This window comes from Meles meles, chromosome 20, assembly GCF_922984935.1.
Source record: "Meles meles chromosome 20, mMelMel3.1 paternal haplotype, whole genome shotgun sequence".
In the NCBI taxonomy this organism is placed as follows: domain Eukaryota; kingdom Metazoa; phylum Chordata; class Mammalia; order Carnivora; family Mustelidae; genus Meles; species Meles meles.
In genome coordinates this window covers 44,496,501-44,516,583 of record NC_060085.1, presented here as the reverse complement: position 1 = coordinate 44,516,583, position 20,083 = coordinate 44,496,501, and the positions used below count along the sequence as shown (strand labels likewise).

The 20,083-nt window shown below is 36.3% G+C and overlaps 1 protein-coding gene across 1 annotated transcript in view; it reads right to left on the bottom strand.

Moving 5' to 3' along the window:
- The window catches only part of CNTN6 (contactin 6), a 287,198-nt gene that overhangs the window by 33,842 nt on the left and 233,273 nt on the right, over window positions 1–20,083 (bottom strand). Inside the window, 5 exon segments of the mRNA XM_045991202.1 lie at window positions 708–778; window positions 3,633–3,782; window positions 3,896–4,054; window positions 4,836–4,953; window positions 5,314–5,489. Coding sequence (XP_045847158.1) covers window positions 708–778; window positions 3,633–3,782; window positions 3,896–4,054; window positions 4,836–4,953; window positions 5,314–5,489 — 674 coding nt within the window.

The following is a 20,083-nucleotide window of genomic DNA, read 5'->3' as shown; positions in this document are numbered from 1 at the left end:
AGTCCCAACTCACCACAACTCTGGAGGAGCAAGAGGTACCATAGGGAGTAGGGAAGGAAAATTCAAAAGCAGAATGGAGACCAGATAGAGAACTGACTGCACATTCCCTCTCACACTGCGGAATCCTTAGACTGAGGCAAGCCCAAGCTACTGGAAACGAGAAACATTAGGTTGGATAAAAGTCTAAAGTTTATGATAATAAAGAAGGTTAAATTTTTTAATAAGTATAAAGATGAGCCTATATGTTAATTTGTAAGAATAAGAACCATAAAAGCTATGCTATCTGCCCAAGTTTTTGTCTGGATTCAGGGAAGTGTTTAAAGAACAGCGATAGGAAAAGAATTGTTTCCACCTGCCCTCTACTGAGTCTAACTCATGTGCAAGAAAATAGCTCCAGAGGTAATAAATACAAAAATGTCTAGTCCATCAATTAACAGTTGAAATGCTACTGATAAATTTTCAATAGACCACGAAGCTGTTTTTTTAAATTTGGGAGAGAATTGTGTTGAGTCAGTTATACTCTCTCACGTTAGTAGAAATAAAAGTTTCTAATACCTCCTCTAAGTAATTCATCATCAGGAGTCCTTCTTACCATGTATTTTTATATATTCTCAGTAGTGATCAAATAAATCTTTTTGTTTTTCGGTATTCTTCCTGGCCAACTAGATCTTTTTCTTTCAAAATAGCTCAGTTGGACAGAAAATTACCTCCCACGTAATGACGAGTTCCGACCGACTTCCTCCACCTCCATTGATGTTTGTTGGTGCCACGACAGGGACTGAAAGCAACCAAGAGAAATGTGGGATGGCAATTATTAAAGTACATCTTCATCAGGAAGAATTTTGTTTTTAGATTTCACCTTTCAAAATCTCATGCTGCACATTGTGAGAGTCTTGCATTTTTAATGAACATAAATTATGTTTACACATATCCAAATTTCTCAGAGAGAGGACACAGTTGTGTTTGATACATGAGCACCCTGGCTCCAAAATTAATTAAAAATCGAGTAACATCGTGTATTTGACATTATTATGCATCATCTACTAATTGGCAAAATGATGTTCCATTCAGATGGTAACAGTGACATTGCTGATTTAGTGCCTAATTATACAGTTGTGCTGTAAACAAGTTACCGAGGCAGTCTATTAATTAATTCTTTTTTTTAATAAACAAACTAAAACGAGTTTTCTTTTTTTTAGTCATCAAGAGAATTTAACATTTAAAAATGCATTCTTAAAAATATGTAAGTATATAAATTCTTGTTATTATAACTCTGTGTTTGAATCTCACATTCTCTCAGTATGGAACAGGAAGGACTTTTCCTCTAACCTTTCACTTACCAGCTAAGAAGATGGACCCCTGTCAGGAATGTAACAGAGGTGATTTTCTCCGTTTAACTCCACGACTCTAAGAATGTTCCAGACACTGATCATTTTTATGAATTAGAAAACAATTATGCCCTTCATATATACCGTTGAGAGGACTGATATGACAAATAATGGGTAATTGAGGTAAATTACAAAACTGATGAGAGTATGTGTTGGTCTTGTAGTATAAAATCAGAATAGGGCTTTACTTTATATATGTAGAAGTGCTGAAATGTAATCCTTTTCATGAAATAATGACAGATGCATCTTAAATCTGTGATAATGAATATATCTGCATGATATATTTTTTAAAGATTGAATTTACATGTAACTACCTAGATTTGGCCATTTTTGATCAAGATCCAGAGGTGGGGGTGGAAGTGCCTGGGTATGTTTGCTGACTGATAGACGGGAATTACAATACATAATATTTAATTGTCCATTTCAAAATTTTCTTCCACTGTGAAGACCATTCAGACAAATTTAGAAAACTTACTTTAAATATTGCCATTTGATGCAGATGTTTAACTTTATAAACAACATAGTGATATAAGTCTAATTGTTCTTCTTAATAATAGCACCTATCAGACATTACCCATTTTCATATTCAAATTTGCCCTTTATCTGCTTTGATCTTCACAATGAATTTAAAAGATTGCCTTGTACCTACACCCTATTTTTTAAGTCTTCCACGGCCTTTGGCCAAAAACACATAAATCCGTGTGGGTTCTACAGCTGTAGGATTTCTGGTACTTGGCAACTTAGAGTGACACTTTTCCAGGACCATTAAAGAGTGTAGATACATAAAGAAATTATTTTAAATTATACTTTTATTCACTCTCTAAAAAGCTTCCAATATTCTGGGCAACAAAATTCTTTTTTTTCTTAAATTCCTTTTTCAAATGAAAAAACCATATTGAGAAGAAGCTACGGCGGGGGTGGGGGGAGAAGGACACACCAGTATGATTTGGAAACTTGGGATAATTATTATGAACACCAGATCTCATCATGCTACTGAAACAAGAATGTTAGTGGTTAATAGAAGGCAGTACACACTCCTTACTATAAAACTTTACAGTTAGAGTCAACCCTGCCCAAAGCTACCATGATATCAATCAGCTGTAAAAAACAACCTAAAACTCAATGTAACAGCGAGTCACAGGCCACCTCAGAGATTCTCCTCCAGCCAGTCTATGGTAAGGTCTGGGACTTTCTATATTCACATATTTCTTTATGCCAGTCTCTTGCTCATCTAGGTTAAGACCCCTGGTTATGGAGAATGCTGGTGCCCAAGTCTGAAGGTCTGAGCTCAAATCCTGACTCTGTCCGAAATAATCAGCTAAGATTCTGGTCATTCTTCTCTTCTGTAAAATAAAGGACTCTCCTCTCAGCTCTAAACTTCTAGGATGATCTCATTTAAGATCTTACAGTCAAATATTTTGTTTTTCAGTCCCAATCCTGTAATGAAAATACTTACATTATCTTTAATTTGAAAAGACACTTAATAATATCTGACAGTTGTGCACTTAATTGACGTACTTTGTGCTTGTAAAGCTAAGCCAGAGACAACAGAGCAATCCCTCATTTATATGACTGAATAAGAACGTGGACTTTGTAGCTGCATGCAGCAAGCAGATCAAATGTTACCCTGGATGTAAAGTTTAAGAGAAGAACAAAGAGGATCCACTGAAAAAAGCTTAAGAAGGGGTGATTTCTGAGCCAGGTTCCACTTGTATTTTGCTGTTCAGTGAACCAACTGATGCTCAATTAGTGCTTCTGTTAAATGAGCTTAGGATTTACCTCATTTGCATGGGGAAGAATTTATACTATTGCTCAATGAAGCTGCAACTAGGTCAGAGTTGAGAAATAGATGGAAATGTGTGGCTGATTGCACCTACAGAGTCTCAATTAATTCTTGGCTACAACATTTAATGAAACAAGCAGTAACTCATTTGCATGTACAAATCTACAGATTCTCTGTTGGAGTTTGGCTAGAAAATTGATGATATGAGAGGACAACTTCTGAAAAACTCTTATTTTTGACATGCCTGTTTAGCTATAATCATCTCTTATTGAACTTATATTTAGGAGAAAATACTCCCTACTTTGGGTACATAAAAATGTGAAAATGAATGCTGCTGGTTTCCTGCCTCTGACTTGGGACCCAAAATACTATAAGACCATAAAAATACTTCTTACTTGTATGCTTAAAGAATGATACCATAAAGGATCTTCCACGTGTTTTAGAAGACACTAATATCTTACCCGATGCTTTGGTTCTTAACAATTCTGATGCTTTACTTGGTTCTCCAATCCCAATGCTGTTCCCAGCAACGACGCGAAATTCATATTCCACCCAAGGGCTCAAACCAACCACTGTTGCATTGTATGTCTTGCCACTGAGAATTTCTGGAACTAAAAAAGAGGAGGGTACTTAAGGCATCAAAACTGGCACTACTTAACGTCAATCAATCAATCAAATAACATCTGTTTTAGAAAAACCACCTGAAAACATTGGCGTCACTTACCAGTTGAAACAGCCTGCCAACCCACAGAAAATGGTGTCCGAGCCTGAACAGTAAATATTTGAATGGGACTATTATTATCTGCGCCTGGTCTCCAGCTTAGTTGAGAAGTAGTACTGGAAATGTGTTCCACTCTTACATCCTCAGGGGGACCTGGTGGACCTTGAAAAATATGTTTGATGATAACTATATTGAAAATGATTAAATCCATTGATTTGAGATGGGGCAGTTTATTCTTACCGGTATACTTAAAAAATAAAATATTGAACATAATGTACTTTTAGCAAATTATTTGAGATAAAGCTTTATTAATTCAGTTTACATGGTGAGAGACTAATTTAGAAATCTTCCTGTCAAGATTAGAAAATTCAGTCAGTTAAGCGACCAACTCTTGATTTCAGCTCAGGTCATGATTTCAGTCCCACATTGGGCTCTGTGCTAGGCATGGAGCCTGCTTAAGATTCTCTCTCTCCCTCCTTACTTACTCTTTTGAAAAAAGGAAAGAAAATTCCAATCATGGAATGGTTGATTATCATCTGTCAGGGAGCTATTCTCAAAAACTGAAAACAACTTTAATAAGTTCCTTTTTCAAAAGGTAACTAAAGTAAATGCAGTTTATATGGAGACCTATAGGAATATATGACTTTGACCCTGTTCTGATGAGAATGGTTTATTATAAATAGAAGGCATGCCTAACTTTTAGGGACTGACACTGCACAATGAGTCTGACCTTTCCTTATAAATACACAAAATCTACTCAATTCAATATCCATATCTATACTACATGTGCCCTGGAGTCTTAAAGTTTAGAAAATTAAAAAATCTATATTTTTATCTCCCTTCTTTATCATGATGTGGTTGGTTATTCAAAGATTACCACTTACTTATTAACATTTCTGGCTTGAATAAATAATGGCTCATTTATTTTCACCATTATGCTCACCTCTAACAATGATATCAGCTACAGCAGATAAACTTTCTAGAGTTGTTTTTACCGTGCATAGGTATTTTCCTGAATGATTTAGCTGAATATTCCTTATCATCAAATCCCCAACAGATTCCTGCAGATAGAAAATGAAAGGGGGATAAAAACACAATAATTTCCAGCAGGTTCCTTTTTTTTTTTACAGCTGGATAAATATTAAATATGAGACAACTCTGAAATTAGGATATAGACTAGTATCATTGTATGATCCCTCATATATGATCCCTTTCCCTATCCTCTCTGTTATAATTGCATCTAGAACACAAGCATTTGTATGAAATACAGTAAACAAAATGAAACAAAAACAGATGCAGCTTCAGAAACAGACAGTGGTTATCCATGCAAATAAATATGGGGAGAATATTTAAGAAAGATGTTGATTCATGTGAAAGACTTGATTTATCTTAGTAAGTACTTGAAAATTTCATCAACTTACTCCTCCAATTCTTTCAAAATGAGCCACTCCTTTTTTTAAGTCTATGACATCTCCATTGAAAGACCATATAAATACAACTTCAATGGATGGGTCATGGGACACCTGGCATGGTAGGACTATACTCTCTCCAACTGTAACGTCCATTTTGGAAGGTGGAATGGTAATAACAGTCTTCTCTGTTGAGAAAAAATATTATTATTAGAAAAAGTTTTTAAAATATGACATATGGCAGCAAAATACATATTTTACATGCCTTTACAATTGCTTGAAATTGTATAAATATAACTTGGAGTTCTACTATATTCCATATGAATAATTCTATTCCCCTTTTTTCAAATATGCCTGCATTAATCAGTATAGCTTATTACTTGTAATAAAAGGACACAGTTTTACTCATATTTTATATAAAAATAAGTAGCTGATAGAAAACTGTGGACTTCAAAAGATAGTATTCCATACATGAAAAATGCACCGTTTTTATTATTTTTTTTTTTTTTTTTATTCTGAAGTTCTAGGTTCAACATTACAATCCATGCACTGGTTGCAGCTCTAGTCCGTGTTAATTTTGTATACTGTGAGAAAAATGATGCCATTAAGATCTTAAATACAATATTTTATATAGAGATTTATAATCACAAGTATATATTTACTGGTGTGAATATAATATCTATCCCATATCTGACATAGTTCTGATAATAATTTTCTATTTTATCTAAAGACACAATGTGAAGGGGAAAGATGTATGTTGTTTCTCTCTTACCCAGATTTTCCAAGGCTAGAATTCTACATCTATCATAAAACACTTCCTGTTAGAAATACCAGTCATAGTGTCAACCACTGTTCCGTAAGTCCTAGCATTTCACTGACCAGAGTTTCAAAGATCATTTCCAAAAGTGTTCTAGTTGGACTCGAGAGTCCTATATTTCTCTGATTAAAAGAGACTCATAGTGATAGATCCTATCTGACTATGTGTGTGTGTGTGTGTGTGTGTGTGTGTGTGTTTTCTAATAACAAAGTGAATAGTTTTCTATTTTAGAGGGTTTATAATTGACTGAAAGGGGAAAATCAGTAAACATAAAGAAGCCCTGGGCATACGTTTGGATTGAGATAGGGACTATTTTACTAAAATAAAATACATTTTAAGGAATTCACATTTAAGAATTATGAGTTTAAGCAAATTATACTGAAAATATACTGTATATAAAGAAGTTTCAAAACTGTGAAATGAGAACCTAGAGAATCTCTTTCTCTAAAGATCATTTGTGAGATAAAGTTTAACCCTGTAGAAATAATAATCTTGAGTTTTAAGGTACATATTGATAAAAAGAGGCATGGAAAAATAAAAGCACATTTTATATTTCTGCATATAATGCAGAAAATCAAACTCAACTGACATCAGTTATATCTTTATGTTTGGGTAATTTATTTTTAAGTTTGCATAATTTAAAAATGCTCTTTACTATATGAGATATATACACTTTCTAATTATTTTTGGAAAAAAGTTTGAAGAATGATTTTTGTGGACTACAACCATTCCTAATTCCAAGACTTCTTTACTTCTCTCTCCTAGAGTAAGGGTTTCAAGAACACTTTTTAGAACTAGAAAAATATTTTTCTTCTTGTAATTTTTGGGAAAAAGAATGTATTGCGAATGTCTTATTTACATTTATGGGAGGATGAGTTGACTAATTGGATGTGTTAGTGCGAAACTGCTCTGATTTAAAGTTTTAGATCATGTAATTAAAGTAATTTTCAAACATTAAAAATGACAGCAACTCCTTCCATTTATGGCACCACAAAGTAGCAAAGTTACACAAATCATTCCCTGCATACATAGCTCATTGGTAGTATAATAATAATGACTAAGGCTTCATGAATAAGAAATATTTGTTATTATAATTTCCAATGTTTAGATGTCATCACTAGTTAGTTCATTTATAAACTAGTATTTTACTGAGCACCTACCAAATTCCAGGCATCTGTCAGGAGGAAAAAAAACAACAACATCAAATATAAATCATACAGTGCCTGCCTTCACAGAGATGTAAGTCTAAAGAGAGAAGCTGACAGTAATCAAATCATATTAATGGATATGTAGTTGCAGCTGTGATAAGCGTCGTATATTAGAAGCAAATGACCCCATTAAAATGGGGGACCCTGCAGGGTCAGTTTATTGAGAAAGAGTTGTTTTGGCTGAGGATAAAAGGCAAATAGGAATTAGCTAGGCAAAGATGGCAGATGGGGGAAGGATATCTATGTCCGTGACAGGTAGGCACATTTACAAAGAGTCTGTGTGAAGAAGAAACATGGATGGTAGATGGAGAACAGTCGCTTTGCTGGAAATCCTATTATTAGAGTATAACACAAGAGTGAAGATGGGAAAAAAGAAGCTGGGTGATAGTCACAGTAAAAGACATAACTGAGATATCTTTAGATTAGCTACATAATCTGTGGGTCTCAATGTGAAATGAAAATGCGGGGTACTTTAGTCAAAAAATAAAGAAGTTCTCTTGAAGATATTAAACATAAAGCCACTTGCTTTAGAAATGTGGCATAACTTATAAAACGTAAAAGAGTTCATGGTGATACATGAGTCACAGCATAAAACTGCAAATTGCAAAAAATATATTTTTGGTGTCAGTTTTATATAATACATGAAATAATGCTTTATTAAAGTTCTATCTTGCTTGCTCTAAGATTTTTCTCACATTTCTGTAAACTTACTTACTGGAATTTGTTTTAAGCAACTTCATTTTCAGTTGACGTAACTGGCATCAGTTGGAATGTAAAATCACAAATGTTTTTCAATGATTTTTGATTTTGCAAAGGATCTTTCTCTGCTGATAGAACTGTTACTGAACGGTAAAGAGTGGTTTATAGGATGAGACAACACTAGCATACAGTTCTGGTAAATTATGTTGAAATACAAATTTTAGAACACCTAGTGCTGGTAATTCCACAGAACAATTATTTTTCTAGAAGATTTAACTCTCCATACAAATCCAGTTCTTGTAAGTCTGAATTAAATTTTAAAAGTACATTTAAACAATGGCCCTACAATGTTCTTCTGACATACTCTGTAACTTCTGAAGGCCTTACAAGAAACTGAAAGTGCCTTAATGACTTGCGTATAATCCAAAATGCCTATTTATGCATTCTATCGCCTTATCTTCAATTACAAGGAAACTCTCATTAATAATTGGTTCAACTGGAGCTTCTTCTAAAAATGGTGTTCTTTTCCATTGAGTGGAAAAAAATCTTTAAATTTAATTTCTGTTTCTAAGCCTCTGGATATTCGCAATGCAATGCTGGACAAATTTTTAAAAACCGTGTACGCTAAACTCTTTGAAGAATGTGAATAACTTTGTGCGGTGCCTCATTGTAATGCTCACGCGCAGGCTTTTATTTTATGTCTTTACTGACAAAGTTTACTGCCTGAACCCTGGCAGTTCCTGTCTTGGTGCTCAGGTTGAAGAGTTACTATTTCTGCAGATGTCACAGAGATCACATGGACAGACACTGGGGACAGTTGGGCAAGTGGCCCCTTCACATTAGATCCCAGCACTGACCACTTTCTGAGTCCCTTGTTCTCCTGAGACCCTTGCAGCCAGCCACGGAAGCTTCTGGGCTGCTGTGACCTTCAGCGCCACCAATCTGGGTCCAGGTTCTGATGGACCCACATTCTCAGGGCCTCAGCACTCCAGTCATGAGGCACGTGGTCCTGGTACATGGTTCCGACTCCTGCGCGTGGACGCTGTCTTTTTGGTGAAGGGTCCTGAGCCTGTTTGCACGTGGGCTGCTGCGGCGGCATCATAAGCAAGTGCACCTGCTACCCCCCCTAGCATATTGCCTCTGCTCACAAGCATGCTCCGCGGTCCCATCGGATTGCACCGACAAAGCACAGCTTCAGAGACAAGAGGACTAAGAACTTCAAGACAGTGCCTTCAGGGTGATATGCCAAAATGGGGCATTTCTCAGCACAGGGTCCTGTGTGACTGAGCCACGCACCGATGAAACCAGTCCTGCATGACATGTTAAGGAACCTATTCTTTTTGCCGACAGAAAATGGGAAGCCTTGAAAGTAGGAGGCAGAGGCAATGGTATAAATACATAGCAGTTATCTGTAGGTGAAACAATAGATTATACACAGAAAGAAATAGCTTCTAGGAGAGTCGACTTTTTATCCAAAAGAAGGGGAGGCATGATTATCTGAGCTTAGTTCCCCGTGAGTACCCTTCAAGTAAGTACCCCCCTTACCCTGTGTAGGTAAGGGGGTGCTTGGGCCAGGAATCTTTTAACTACTGTATCCTCTCACCACACCACACGCAGACCTGTCCTAATCCTGTGTGGGCGACTCCGCAAGACCCACAAGGCTGCTGATTGCTTCCCTCAAGCGTTCTCTTCTACAACCACGCACAGCTCCGGGCTCAGAACTCGAAGTGGATACCCCACAGAGACAAAAATCACACTCGCGGAGAATGGGAGAGTGGTTCTTGTGCAGCAGAAATATACAGAATCTTCGATACTATTTTAGGAAAAGAACAAGGACTATGCCTTAGTTCATTAATGAGTCCTCCTGTGCAAACACTTAAACTCTTAAGAAACGGTAATAGCAGAGATTTTCTTCTTCTTCTTCTTCTTCTTCTTCTTCTTCTTCTTCTTCAAACCATTCAAATCAGTCTCAGGGAGCAGAGGGATGCATATACACATATCTACTCTACTCCCTTCCTGGACGTCCGTATACACGGGTAGAGTAGGTGTAATAACATGAAGCTCGTGATTAATATGGAAGCATTTCTTGGTTTTTATGGATAAGTGACATCATTAGGGCCTGAAGTATAACAAATTAGAAAGGAAAGGAGTCAACTCTGCTAAATACTATCATCTGTGAAACTTTGAAAATTTTTAAACTCTTTCTCTTAAAATAGAGAGAGTTCCTTTTCATTCAGTATCATTTCATTCTTCTCGCAAATTCCTTAGGTATTTGTAGAAATTCGAGTCTAGTAATTTAAACGTTTTAGCATGCATAACAGCTTCTCAGAGAACATGTTAAAAATGCGAATTCCTTGACTCCTACCAGAAATACTAATTCTGGAGGTCTGTGAAGGAAATGGAGAATATGGATTTTTAACAGGCCATTTTAAAAGTTGATTTTAATGTAGTTAGTCCAGGGACCACACTTAGAGAAATACTGCCTCAGGTTTTGAAATTTGAATCTGAAATATCTATTAAAAAAAAAATCCAAGTTGTGTAAATATATGGTCACAAACTCCCTAATGCTTTAGATCCAGCAAAAAGTCCTATCGAGTAAAATGTCACTGATTGGTAATGCTTTAAAAATAAACACACAAAAATGGACTTTGGAGGTTATTTAACTGTAATTAATTCCATGTACCGTAACTGCTTTCAGTGTTTCACGGTACATTTTAGCATATTAAAAGCTCAAGAAAATTCTGGATTAAAGAAACTTCTTAAAGTGTATTTAATCTAGGTTTCCTACGCCTACTAGATATGAAGTCGATGAAGAGTCCGACTCTTGATTTCTTCAGCTCAGGCCATGATCTTAGGGTCGTGATATCAAGTCCCAAGTTGGGCTCTGCACTCAGTGGGGAGTCTGCTCAAGATTCTCTCTTTCTCCCTCTGCTCTTCACCCTGCTCACACACATGCGTGATTGTGCATGCGTTCTCTCTCTCTCTCAGATAAATAAATATTTCAAAAGGAAATATATTTTGGGATATAAGAGATCCTGAAAAACAATGTTTGAAATTATGACTGTCAAGGTGGGAGAAGATTAACACACATTTATATACACATACATATGTGCTTATCTGTGTTTGTTTAGCACACATACACATACAGAAACACAAGCTCATGAGACAGTCATGTTAACAGGAACTCTAATTCTGGAATAATTATTGATTTTGTAATATAAGAAAGCTACTTTTATTGTTATGTTGAGTCCCTTTTCTGTTAAAGATACATTATGAAATATTTACACATAAAATTATGGTGTCTGTGATCTGCCTCTAGATATTTGGAATGGATGTCGAGGAAGTAGTAGGTGAGGGTATGGATGAAACAAAGTTGACTATGAGCTGATAATTACAACCCTGACTGATGGGTGCATGGGAGTTCCTTATACTATTTTTTCTGTTATTCTCAATAATAATAAAAGAAAAAACAGAAAATGATGAAATTAGTAAATATTAAATAGAAAATAAGGAGGCACATTTCCCATTCAGTTTCTAAGGTAATGAGGATATATCACTTTTTGAAGATTATTCTGTATATGAATGACATTCATGAAGAGTTCATAAAACTACAGAATTTTAATGTTTCCATTTTCAATCTATTTTAGTGATATACAAATCATATAAAAATAGTTTGACCTAACAATCCTATTCTTGGGGCACCTGGGTGGTTCAGTGGTTAAGCATCTGCCTTTGGCTCAGATCATGATCCCAGTGTCCTGTGATCGACCCCCATTTCTGGCACCCTGCTCAGTGGTGAGTCTGCTTCTCCCTCTGCCCCATCCTGCTTGTGCTCTCTCGCGCACTCTCTAACAAATAAATGAAATCTTTAAACAAATTATTTTTTAAAAATCCTATTCTTAAGTAGTAGAAGGAAAGGTTTAATAAGATATATAATGCTTTTGATGAATAGCCTTACTCAAATTCACATGGTCATAATAGCCAAAGATGCTTCCAGAACACATCTTTAGTTATGAGTACCTCGGGACACATGAGAACTGATATTAAAACTTCTGTCAGAATTGTTTAGCATTATTTCTTTAAACACAAATGAGACTTGATCCTTGTATCAATGGTCAAACACACTATTACATATTTTGATCCCTAACTACAGTTTTAGAAACTAGGGGATGGCAATGCAATGTGTAACTGGCCTTTCCTGACCATCCAGAACATATTCTTTTTGGTCCCTTTTTATTTGTTTCTTTTCTACCTTCAACTCAGTTAAAACCTTCACCTTTGAATAATAATCTTTCAGTGTCACTGTTCACAATAATAACTTCTCAGGTATTTCTGAAGTTACCAACTTCTCTCAAACAATGGACAAAACAGAAAAAAAAATCACCAACCCTTTCTTATTCTGCACAAACATGGGGTTCTGCCTTCATTTGTCTCTGACATTATAGGAAATGTTGCTAAGATACCAATATAAAGAAAACTAGTGTATAAATAGCACTTCAAACAGGTGACAAAATTCTCTGATATTTTCTCTCACTAGTTAATTTTTGAAGACTACAAATAAATACTTTAAAATCTTCCTAATTCCTCAGAATCTCAATTTAATGTAAGTATTAACATACTAGCCCTTTCCATGGTTGTTAATTTCTTCTTCCATTTACATGCTTCAATCTGAAACCATAGTTTTTCTAACTCTAGGAATGTCATCAGGAACATCATCAGCATTTCTTTAAGCGTGGACTTGGTAGTGATGGAATCTCGGAGATTTTGTCTGTGTGCAAACATCTCTACTTTGTATTCATTCAGGAAGACATTTTGCTGGAAAGAGAATTCTTATCACGATTGTCTTTTGGCCCATTAAAAAAGCCATTCCACAGTCTTTTGGATTTTCTTATTTCTGTTGCTATCACAACTGCCAGTCTTATTGCTGTTCTTTTGGAGATAATGTATCTCTTTTATCAGGACGATTTTTCTTTTCTTTTCTTCTTTTGGTTTCACTACTATGTGCTTATTTAAACTTTCCTTTGTGTTTATCCTCATTAGGAGTCATAAAATTCCTTGAATAGGATGGCTGCTGTCATTTTCAGTTGTTTTTGTTGTTTGTTTTTTTAATCTCTGGCAAATCTCTGCTCATCACTCATTTTCTTTCTCTCCTCTCCACTCCTTCGGAAACTGTAATTTCACATATGTTGGAACTATTCATATCCAATATACTCCTTAAGAAGTTCTTTTTTTTTGGGGGGGTGGGTTCTTCCCCATTGCATTTGCTCTCCATGTTACAGTCTGGATATTTTCTATTTACACATCTTCCATTTTACTAATTCTTTTCTCTGCCATATCTAATCTGGTATTAAAAATCAATCTATACTGTCTTTATTTAGCTCTTGTATTTTTCAGTTCTAGACTTCCAGTTGATTCTTTTTCATTGCAGTAGGGTTGACACACAATAGTATATTTGTTTCAGGTGCACAACATAGTGATTCCACAATTCTATGCATTACTCAATGCTCACCACAATAAATGCAGTCACCAGCTGTCACTGCACAATGTTATTACAATATTACTGACTATATCCCCTATTCTGTACTTTTCTGGTTTTATAACTGGAAGTTTGTACCTCTTAATCCTCTTCACCTATTTTGTCCATTTCCTGTCTGCCTCCTCTCTGGTTATATTGTATTTTTTTCCAAGAAGATTTCCTTTTTAAATCAGGCAACTAAAAAGAGCAGAGTCCAGTCGGGAATGGATACGAATGAAATCTGAATGTCAGTCATTTTAAGCAGTGGTCAATTTTGTTCTGTTTTCATTACCAGGATAGAGTGCTCTAGGTGTCTCCACTCAAGCTCAAATTGTGGAGTAGGCTTCATTTTATCTGGCTAATTCTGAGCCCCAATTTTTGTCTTCCTTGCACTATGAGGCTACCAAAATTTCTGCTTGAGGCATTTTCTGCTTTCTATTTTTTCTTTTTCTTTTTTATTCCTAATTTGTAGTGCTTGGGAAGTGGCAAGTTTCTGGAGAAAAACACTGGGGAGTTCTGCTTTTCTTTTTGTCCCCTTCTTTTCTCCAGAATATCATCCTTCATGTTGCAAACCCCTTGGTTACTGTTATAATTCCTTTGAACTGCTACTTTAATTTATTTTTAAAAGGTTTTAACAATTTTGGGGGCTGATACCAGTCTGATAAAGCTGCTTCAACTAGTCAGGACAAAAGTTTCTCCAAGTATTATTAATGTTTAATAATAGATTGTGTGTAGGGTTGAAAATATTTAGGCCATTTATCATTAGGATTTTAGATAACACCTTGAACAGTATGATAACTGATAACAGAGAAAGAATTGAGTATTACTTTCAACAGAAGTAGAAATCCTTAACATGAAAACAACTAAATGTTTGTTTGATCTTTTATTCAAAACCACTCAATTAGTATCAAATCCTTACCTTCTTCCAGGTGTACACTAATATGAATACTAAGCAAATGAAACAACACTGGACTGAGGAGCTATTAGAGGACTTCCATCATGAAGAGGCAAAAAATAAAATAAAATCTCATTTACATTTTACTAGGAACATTCTAGTTTCTAGAAGGCAGGCATGATGGAATCAAGACAAATCATAAGGTTGTATGAGTGGGTTTCTCAACCTCAACATAATCAACGTTTTGAGCCCGATCATTTTTCGTTGCCTTTCTGTATGGGTGGATTCAGAATAAGGAGGAGGCTGCCCTGTGCATTCCAAAATATTTAGCGGCATCCTTGGCCTCTTCCCACTAGATGTCAGTAGATCCTTCAGTTGTGACAACAAACCTTATCTCCACACATTGCCAAAGGTCCCCTTGAAGGCAAAATCAACTTGGTGAAGCACCTTTGTGCTGCAGAAAGTTTACACCAGGAAAGAGATGGTGGTGGATTAACTAAAGTTAGTAAGTGCAGCGGTGAGAAGTAGTTAGATTATGTACATTTATTGATGCTGAGGGCCATCTGTTGGACAGTTGGAAATGGGGTTTGAAAGAAAGCAAGGAGTAAAAATGACTAAAAGGATTTGGCCTGGCTAATGTCACTACAGACTGTTATTAATATAGAGGGAGGGCACCTGGGTGGCTCAGTTGGTTAAGCAGCTGCCTTCGGCTCAGGTCATGATCCCGGGTCCCAGGATCGAGTCCCACATTGGGCTCCCAGCTCCATGGGGAATCTGCTTCACCCTTTGACTTTCTTCCCTCTCATGTTCTCTCTTACTTGTTCTCTCTGAAATAAAGGAATAAGATCTTAAAAAAATAGAGAGTGAAAGACTGTAGTAGGAACAAGTCTTGGGAGTAAGAATTAGGAGGCCAATATTAGCATATAGTAAACTGGTAAATGAAGATGATAAATTGGTGAGGGGATCTGGGGAATGAGGCAGGTATTTGAATGGAGTATATCATTTTGGAATTATCTTGTGGATGGTATTTAACATGATGAAACTGAATAGGACACTGAATGAGAGGGAGTGGATATGGCAGAGAACAAATTCAAGAACAAATCCCTGGCACACTCCAAATTTAGGAAATGGGTAAGATGAAAAGGAAACAGCAAAGTAAATGGAAAGGGAGTGACGTAAGATGTAGAAGGGAAAGGAAAACCTGACACATGCAGTGTGCAGGCAGCCACGTGGGGAATGTGTTTCGAGAAGGATGTGATCAATAGTCTGACAGGTTAAGTAAATGAAGATGGGGAACTGACTGCTGAATTTCACAACATGGAGGTTGCTAGTCACCTTGTTAAGAGCAGTGTTGATGGAATAGGAGGGGAAAAGCCCGATCGTGTTGATTCAAAACGAAGTAGGCCAGAAGGAGTGGAAAAAGCAAGCTCACATAGACAACTTTTGAAGAGTTTTGATATAAAGGAGAATAGTTAACTATGGCAGCAGCTGGAAGGGGAAGCGGGGTCAGAAAAGGTCTTTTTTAAAATGATGAGAATAATAATATGAAAGTATTCTGGGGGGGAATGGTGTGTTACACAAATTAAGAGAGAAGAGAGAGTGAGGTAGACTGAGACTGAGCAGTAGAGAGAGGAAATTGCCCCTGAACATGAGATGGACTCATATCTAGAACACAAGTGGAAGACTTGAGTTCATGACCCGTTATCTACCACACTGTGATTTATTGATTTCTTGATAAATTTGGTTCAAGTAAGAAATAACCAAAATTTGGCTTTTTGTAAATGTTAGTAGAGAAGAATAGTATCAGTATAAAATATAAGATATATAATATCCTGATGAAGATAATTGATTAAACACAGTCTTTATTTTCAGTTTTTTACAAACATCTAATAAATGAAGCCAAAAGAAATTTTTCCTAAGTCCTAAATCCACCAAAACAGAGATCAAAAGGGGAGACAAAATTTGAGAAACTGGAACGAAATGAAATGATTTCTAACTGATCTACCATAAAGCTCAATCCTATGCTGGCTGTAAGGAAGGCAGAGAAGAAAATTCATTGAACATGTCAACTCCCCTTACAGGCTTTATGAATAGGAAGCATTTTGGTCTCTGTAGTGTTTTCTCATTTCAGTAGAAGATTGGCAAATTATTCTCCTGAGAGAATATGAAATGGAGAGTCTTTGAACTGCTCCGTGGCAAGCATATTTGAAGATGAGGGAATCTTAACTAAAAACAGGGAAATTAACAAACATGTATATAGTAAGGGCTGAGATCCATGTCTTGTAATGTCATTTAGTTCTGAGGGTGCTGGCTGCTAGGCCTTTGCTCTCTGGGCAGGAAAGTGGGGTGAGACGTGGGAGATGCTTTTCCTAGGGATCTGATAAACCTAAGAGAAAATCCTAACCATAGTGTATTTACATTTTCCAAGGATATATACTGGCCAGATCATTTTAGTGTGAAGTCCAGTATTAAATGCTCCCCTCACACATACACTTGATAAGAGCTTTCTGTAAGATTTTTAGTGCCCCATTCTTAAATATGAGCAGATAACTAAGAGTCACAAAGTATCCTGGTATACCTCTTAATAAAATGTAGGGATTAAAACAAAGAAAGAGAAGCAAGCAGTGGGGGATCACAAAGACCATCCAGGAAAAATCAGCTAGATAAAAGAAAAACTATGAGCAATATTTTCAGAAAGAGAGAGAGAGAGAGAGAGAGAGAGAGAGAAAGCAAGGTATTATATAAAGAACAGTCAGAAAATAAAAGGACACATAGACAGTTTTTAAAAAATAGCAAAGTAAAAAATTGCCAGAGGCAGAAACAAAAAGATATACAATGGATTCTAGGAGACAGAAACAAAAATATATAGTTTATATACACATGTATAAAAACTGTATCTACTACCTAAATATAGAAATATATAAAATATGGGGCGCCTGGGTGGCTCAGTGGGGTTGAGCCTCTGCCTTCGGCTCGGGTCATGGTCTCAGGGCCCTGGGATCGAGCCCCGCATCGGGCTCTCTGCTCAGCAAGGAGCCTGCTTCCCCCTCTCTCTCTGCCTGCCTCTCTGCCTACTTGTGATCTCTCTCTCAGTCAAATAAATAAATAAAATCTTAAAAAAAAAAAAGAAATATATAAAATATATTAAACTATACACATAGATAAATACATACATATATACATACACATACACACAAACTAAAGTTTAGAAAATCTAGTCTCTTTGTTTTTTAAAATATTTTATTTATTTATTTGACAGGCAGCGATCACACATAGGCAGAGAGGCAGGCAGAGAGAGAGAGGGGGAAGCAGGCTGCCTGCTGAGCAGAAAGCCCAATGTGGGGCTCGATCCCAGGACCCTGGGATCATGACCCAAGCCGAAGGCAGAGGCTTTAACCCACTGAGTCACCCAGGCACCCCAGGAAATCTAGTTTTTTTCAACAGTTTAGGAAATACAATGTTTTTAGTAATAGGGATTATAGAGAAAGCAATGGAATAAATTATTAAATTATCCAGGAAGACATTCCAAGGTAAAGTATGAGTTTTCAGGATGACAAAGTAACGCAATTGCCCTGTATAAAGGCTGAAAATAGATTTACACCACAGCACATCATCAGGCAATTATGGAACGCTGGGAAAAAACAACTAAGAGAGACAAGCAGACAGACAGAAATGATGTCATAAACAATAGATCAGAAATCAAGATGGTTTCAGCTTTCAGAGCACAGTAACATCTCCATATTGCTAAGAATAATGATTTCTAATCTAGAATTCTGTTTCCAACTAAGCCATCAATCAAATGTAAGCATAGAATAAATACATTTTCAAACATGAAAGATCTCCAAAACATTGCATTCCTCTTGAATTCTTTCTCAAAAATCTATTGGAAGATGAATTCTACCTTTTCAAGAAAGGCATGATGTTTAGGCAGCTGGGATCCCATACACAAGGACAGGTTGATAGTGAAGGGAGACAACAGAGACAAAATTGAGGAATCAATTATTGTCAAGTCCACAGAAAATTAAGCAAACAAAACAAGAAAATTGCTAACTCTAGGGAAAGCTAATAGAGGAAAATCAAAGCTAATCTCTGAAACAAATTCTTTACAGAGATAGCAAAACAAAACACCAAAACAAACAAAAAAAAAACCCAAGGAAATCAGTGTGATGGAGTCTTTAATTTCCTCCTCTAGAAAGCCAGAAATGGTGGGGTTTTTAATCTTTATAACACATTTTTTCTCTTCATACATATACTTGCATAAGGCTAGGATGTTTTCTATCCTCTTAGTCAAGTGTAATCTTATCTGCTCAGACATGTGTTTTACAGATTAAAATCTGCAGCACTTGGTATATTCCAATACAGGCAGAGTATAGTTTTTCATAATTTCAATTATGCATAAAGTAACCATGGCCAATATACTCTGGTTTACCTTCAGGTACCATTACCCATTTATCTTTCACCTCAATATTGAAATGATGTGGAACAAATATGAAAAGACTACCAAAACCCCAGAGTAAAAGAAATAAACAAAGAACAGTCTAGAGAAAGTAATTGTCTAAACTGGAGTTGTCTAAATGAGAAAATATGTCTAAGTATCATGCAAGGTAACACTGAGAAATTCCCTAGCAAGTAATAATGTAAAATGTAAACACAGATCTTCTATATTAACAAGTAATCAAAACAGGGTCTGACATCTATTTAGAAAGAGCATGCACCATAGAATCTGCTTAATGAATTAGATATGCCAACTACTCAGTTTCAAAGCTGTTAATACATAATAGGCAGTGACTATTTATGGCATCATATTTATATCTCTTATAAACAGATAATGTTCACTCTGTCCTCTAACTATAACTCTGTGCTGGGCCCTAGTAAAACATCAGGCTGAAGAATTCTGTATTTTATAGGAAATGGAATGAGGAAATTTTATTTTGCCTGGGTACAGGATCTAGCAGAAAGAGGATGTTTTCTTCTGAACATTTATGTTGGATGTGAGGGAAGACAAAATGAAAAAAAAAGGCAAGAAGATGAGAAGCAGGGTGAATTGTATTTGTCTGATTTCTCTACTCTGTTTCTGTACCACCCTCCTCCTCGCCCATCCCTCACTTGGGCTTGAAAGAATTTGCTAGCTGCTTCCTTGAGTATTGAAGATCCACAAACTGAAAACAGAACTTGCTCCCGAGGGTGTTGTACATGCTAATGATACACATCATCCCTAAAAAATGGCACTAGACAGAAACAACATGTGTTGGAGAGGATGTGGAGAAAGGGGAACCCTTTTACACTGTTGGTGGGAATGCAAGTTGGTGCAGCCACTCTGGAAAACAGTGTGGAGATTCCTCAAGAAATTAACAATAGAGCTTCCCTATGACCCTGCAATTGCACTACTGGGTATTTACCCCAAAGATACAGATATAGTGAAAAGAAGGGCCATCTGTACCCCAATTTTATAGCAGCGATGGCCACGGTTGCCAAACTGTGGAAAGAACCAAGATGCCCTTCAACGGACAGATGGATAAGGAAGATGTGGTCCATATACACTATGGAGTATTATGCCTCCATCAGAAAAGATGAATACCCAACTTTTGTAGCAACATGGATGGGACCGGAAGAGATTATGCTGAGTGAAATAAGTCAAGCAGAGAGAG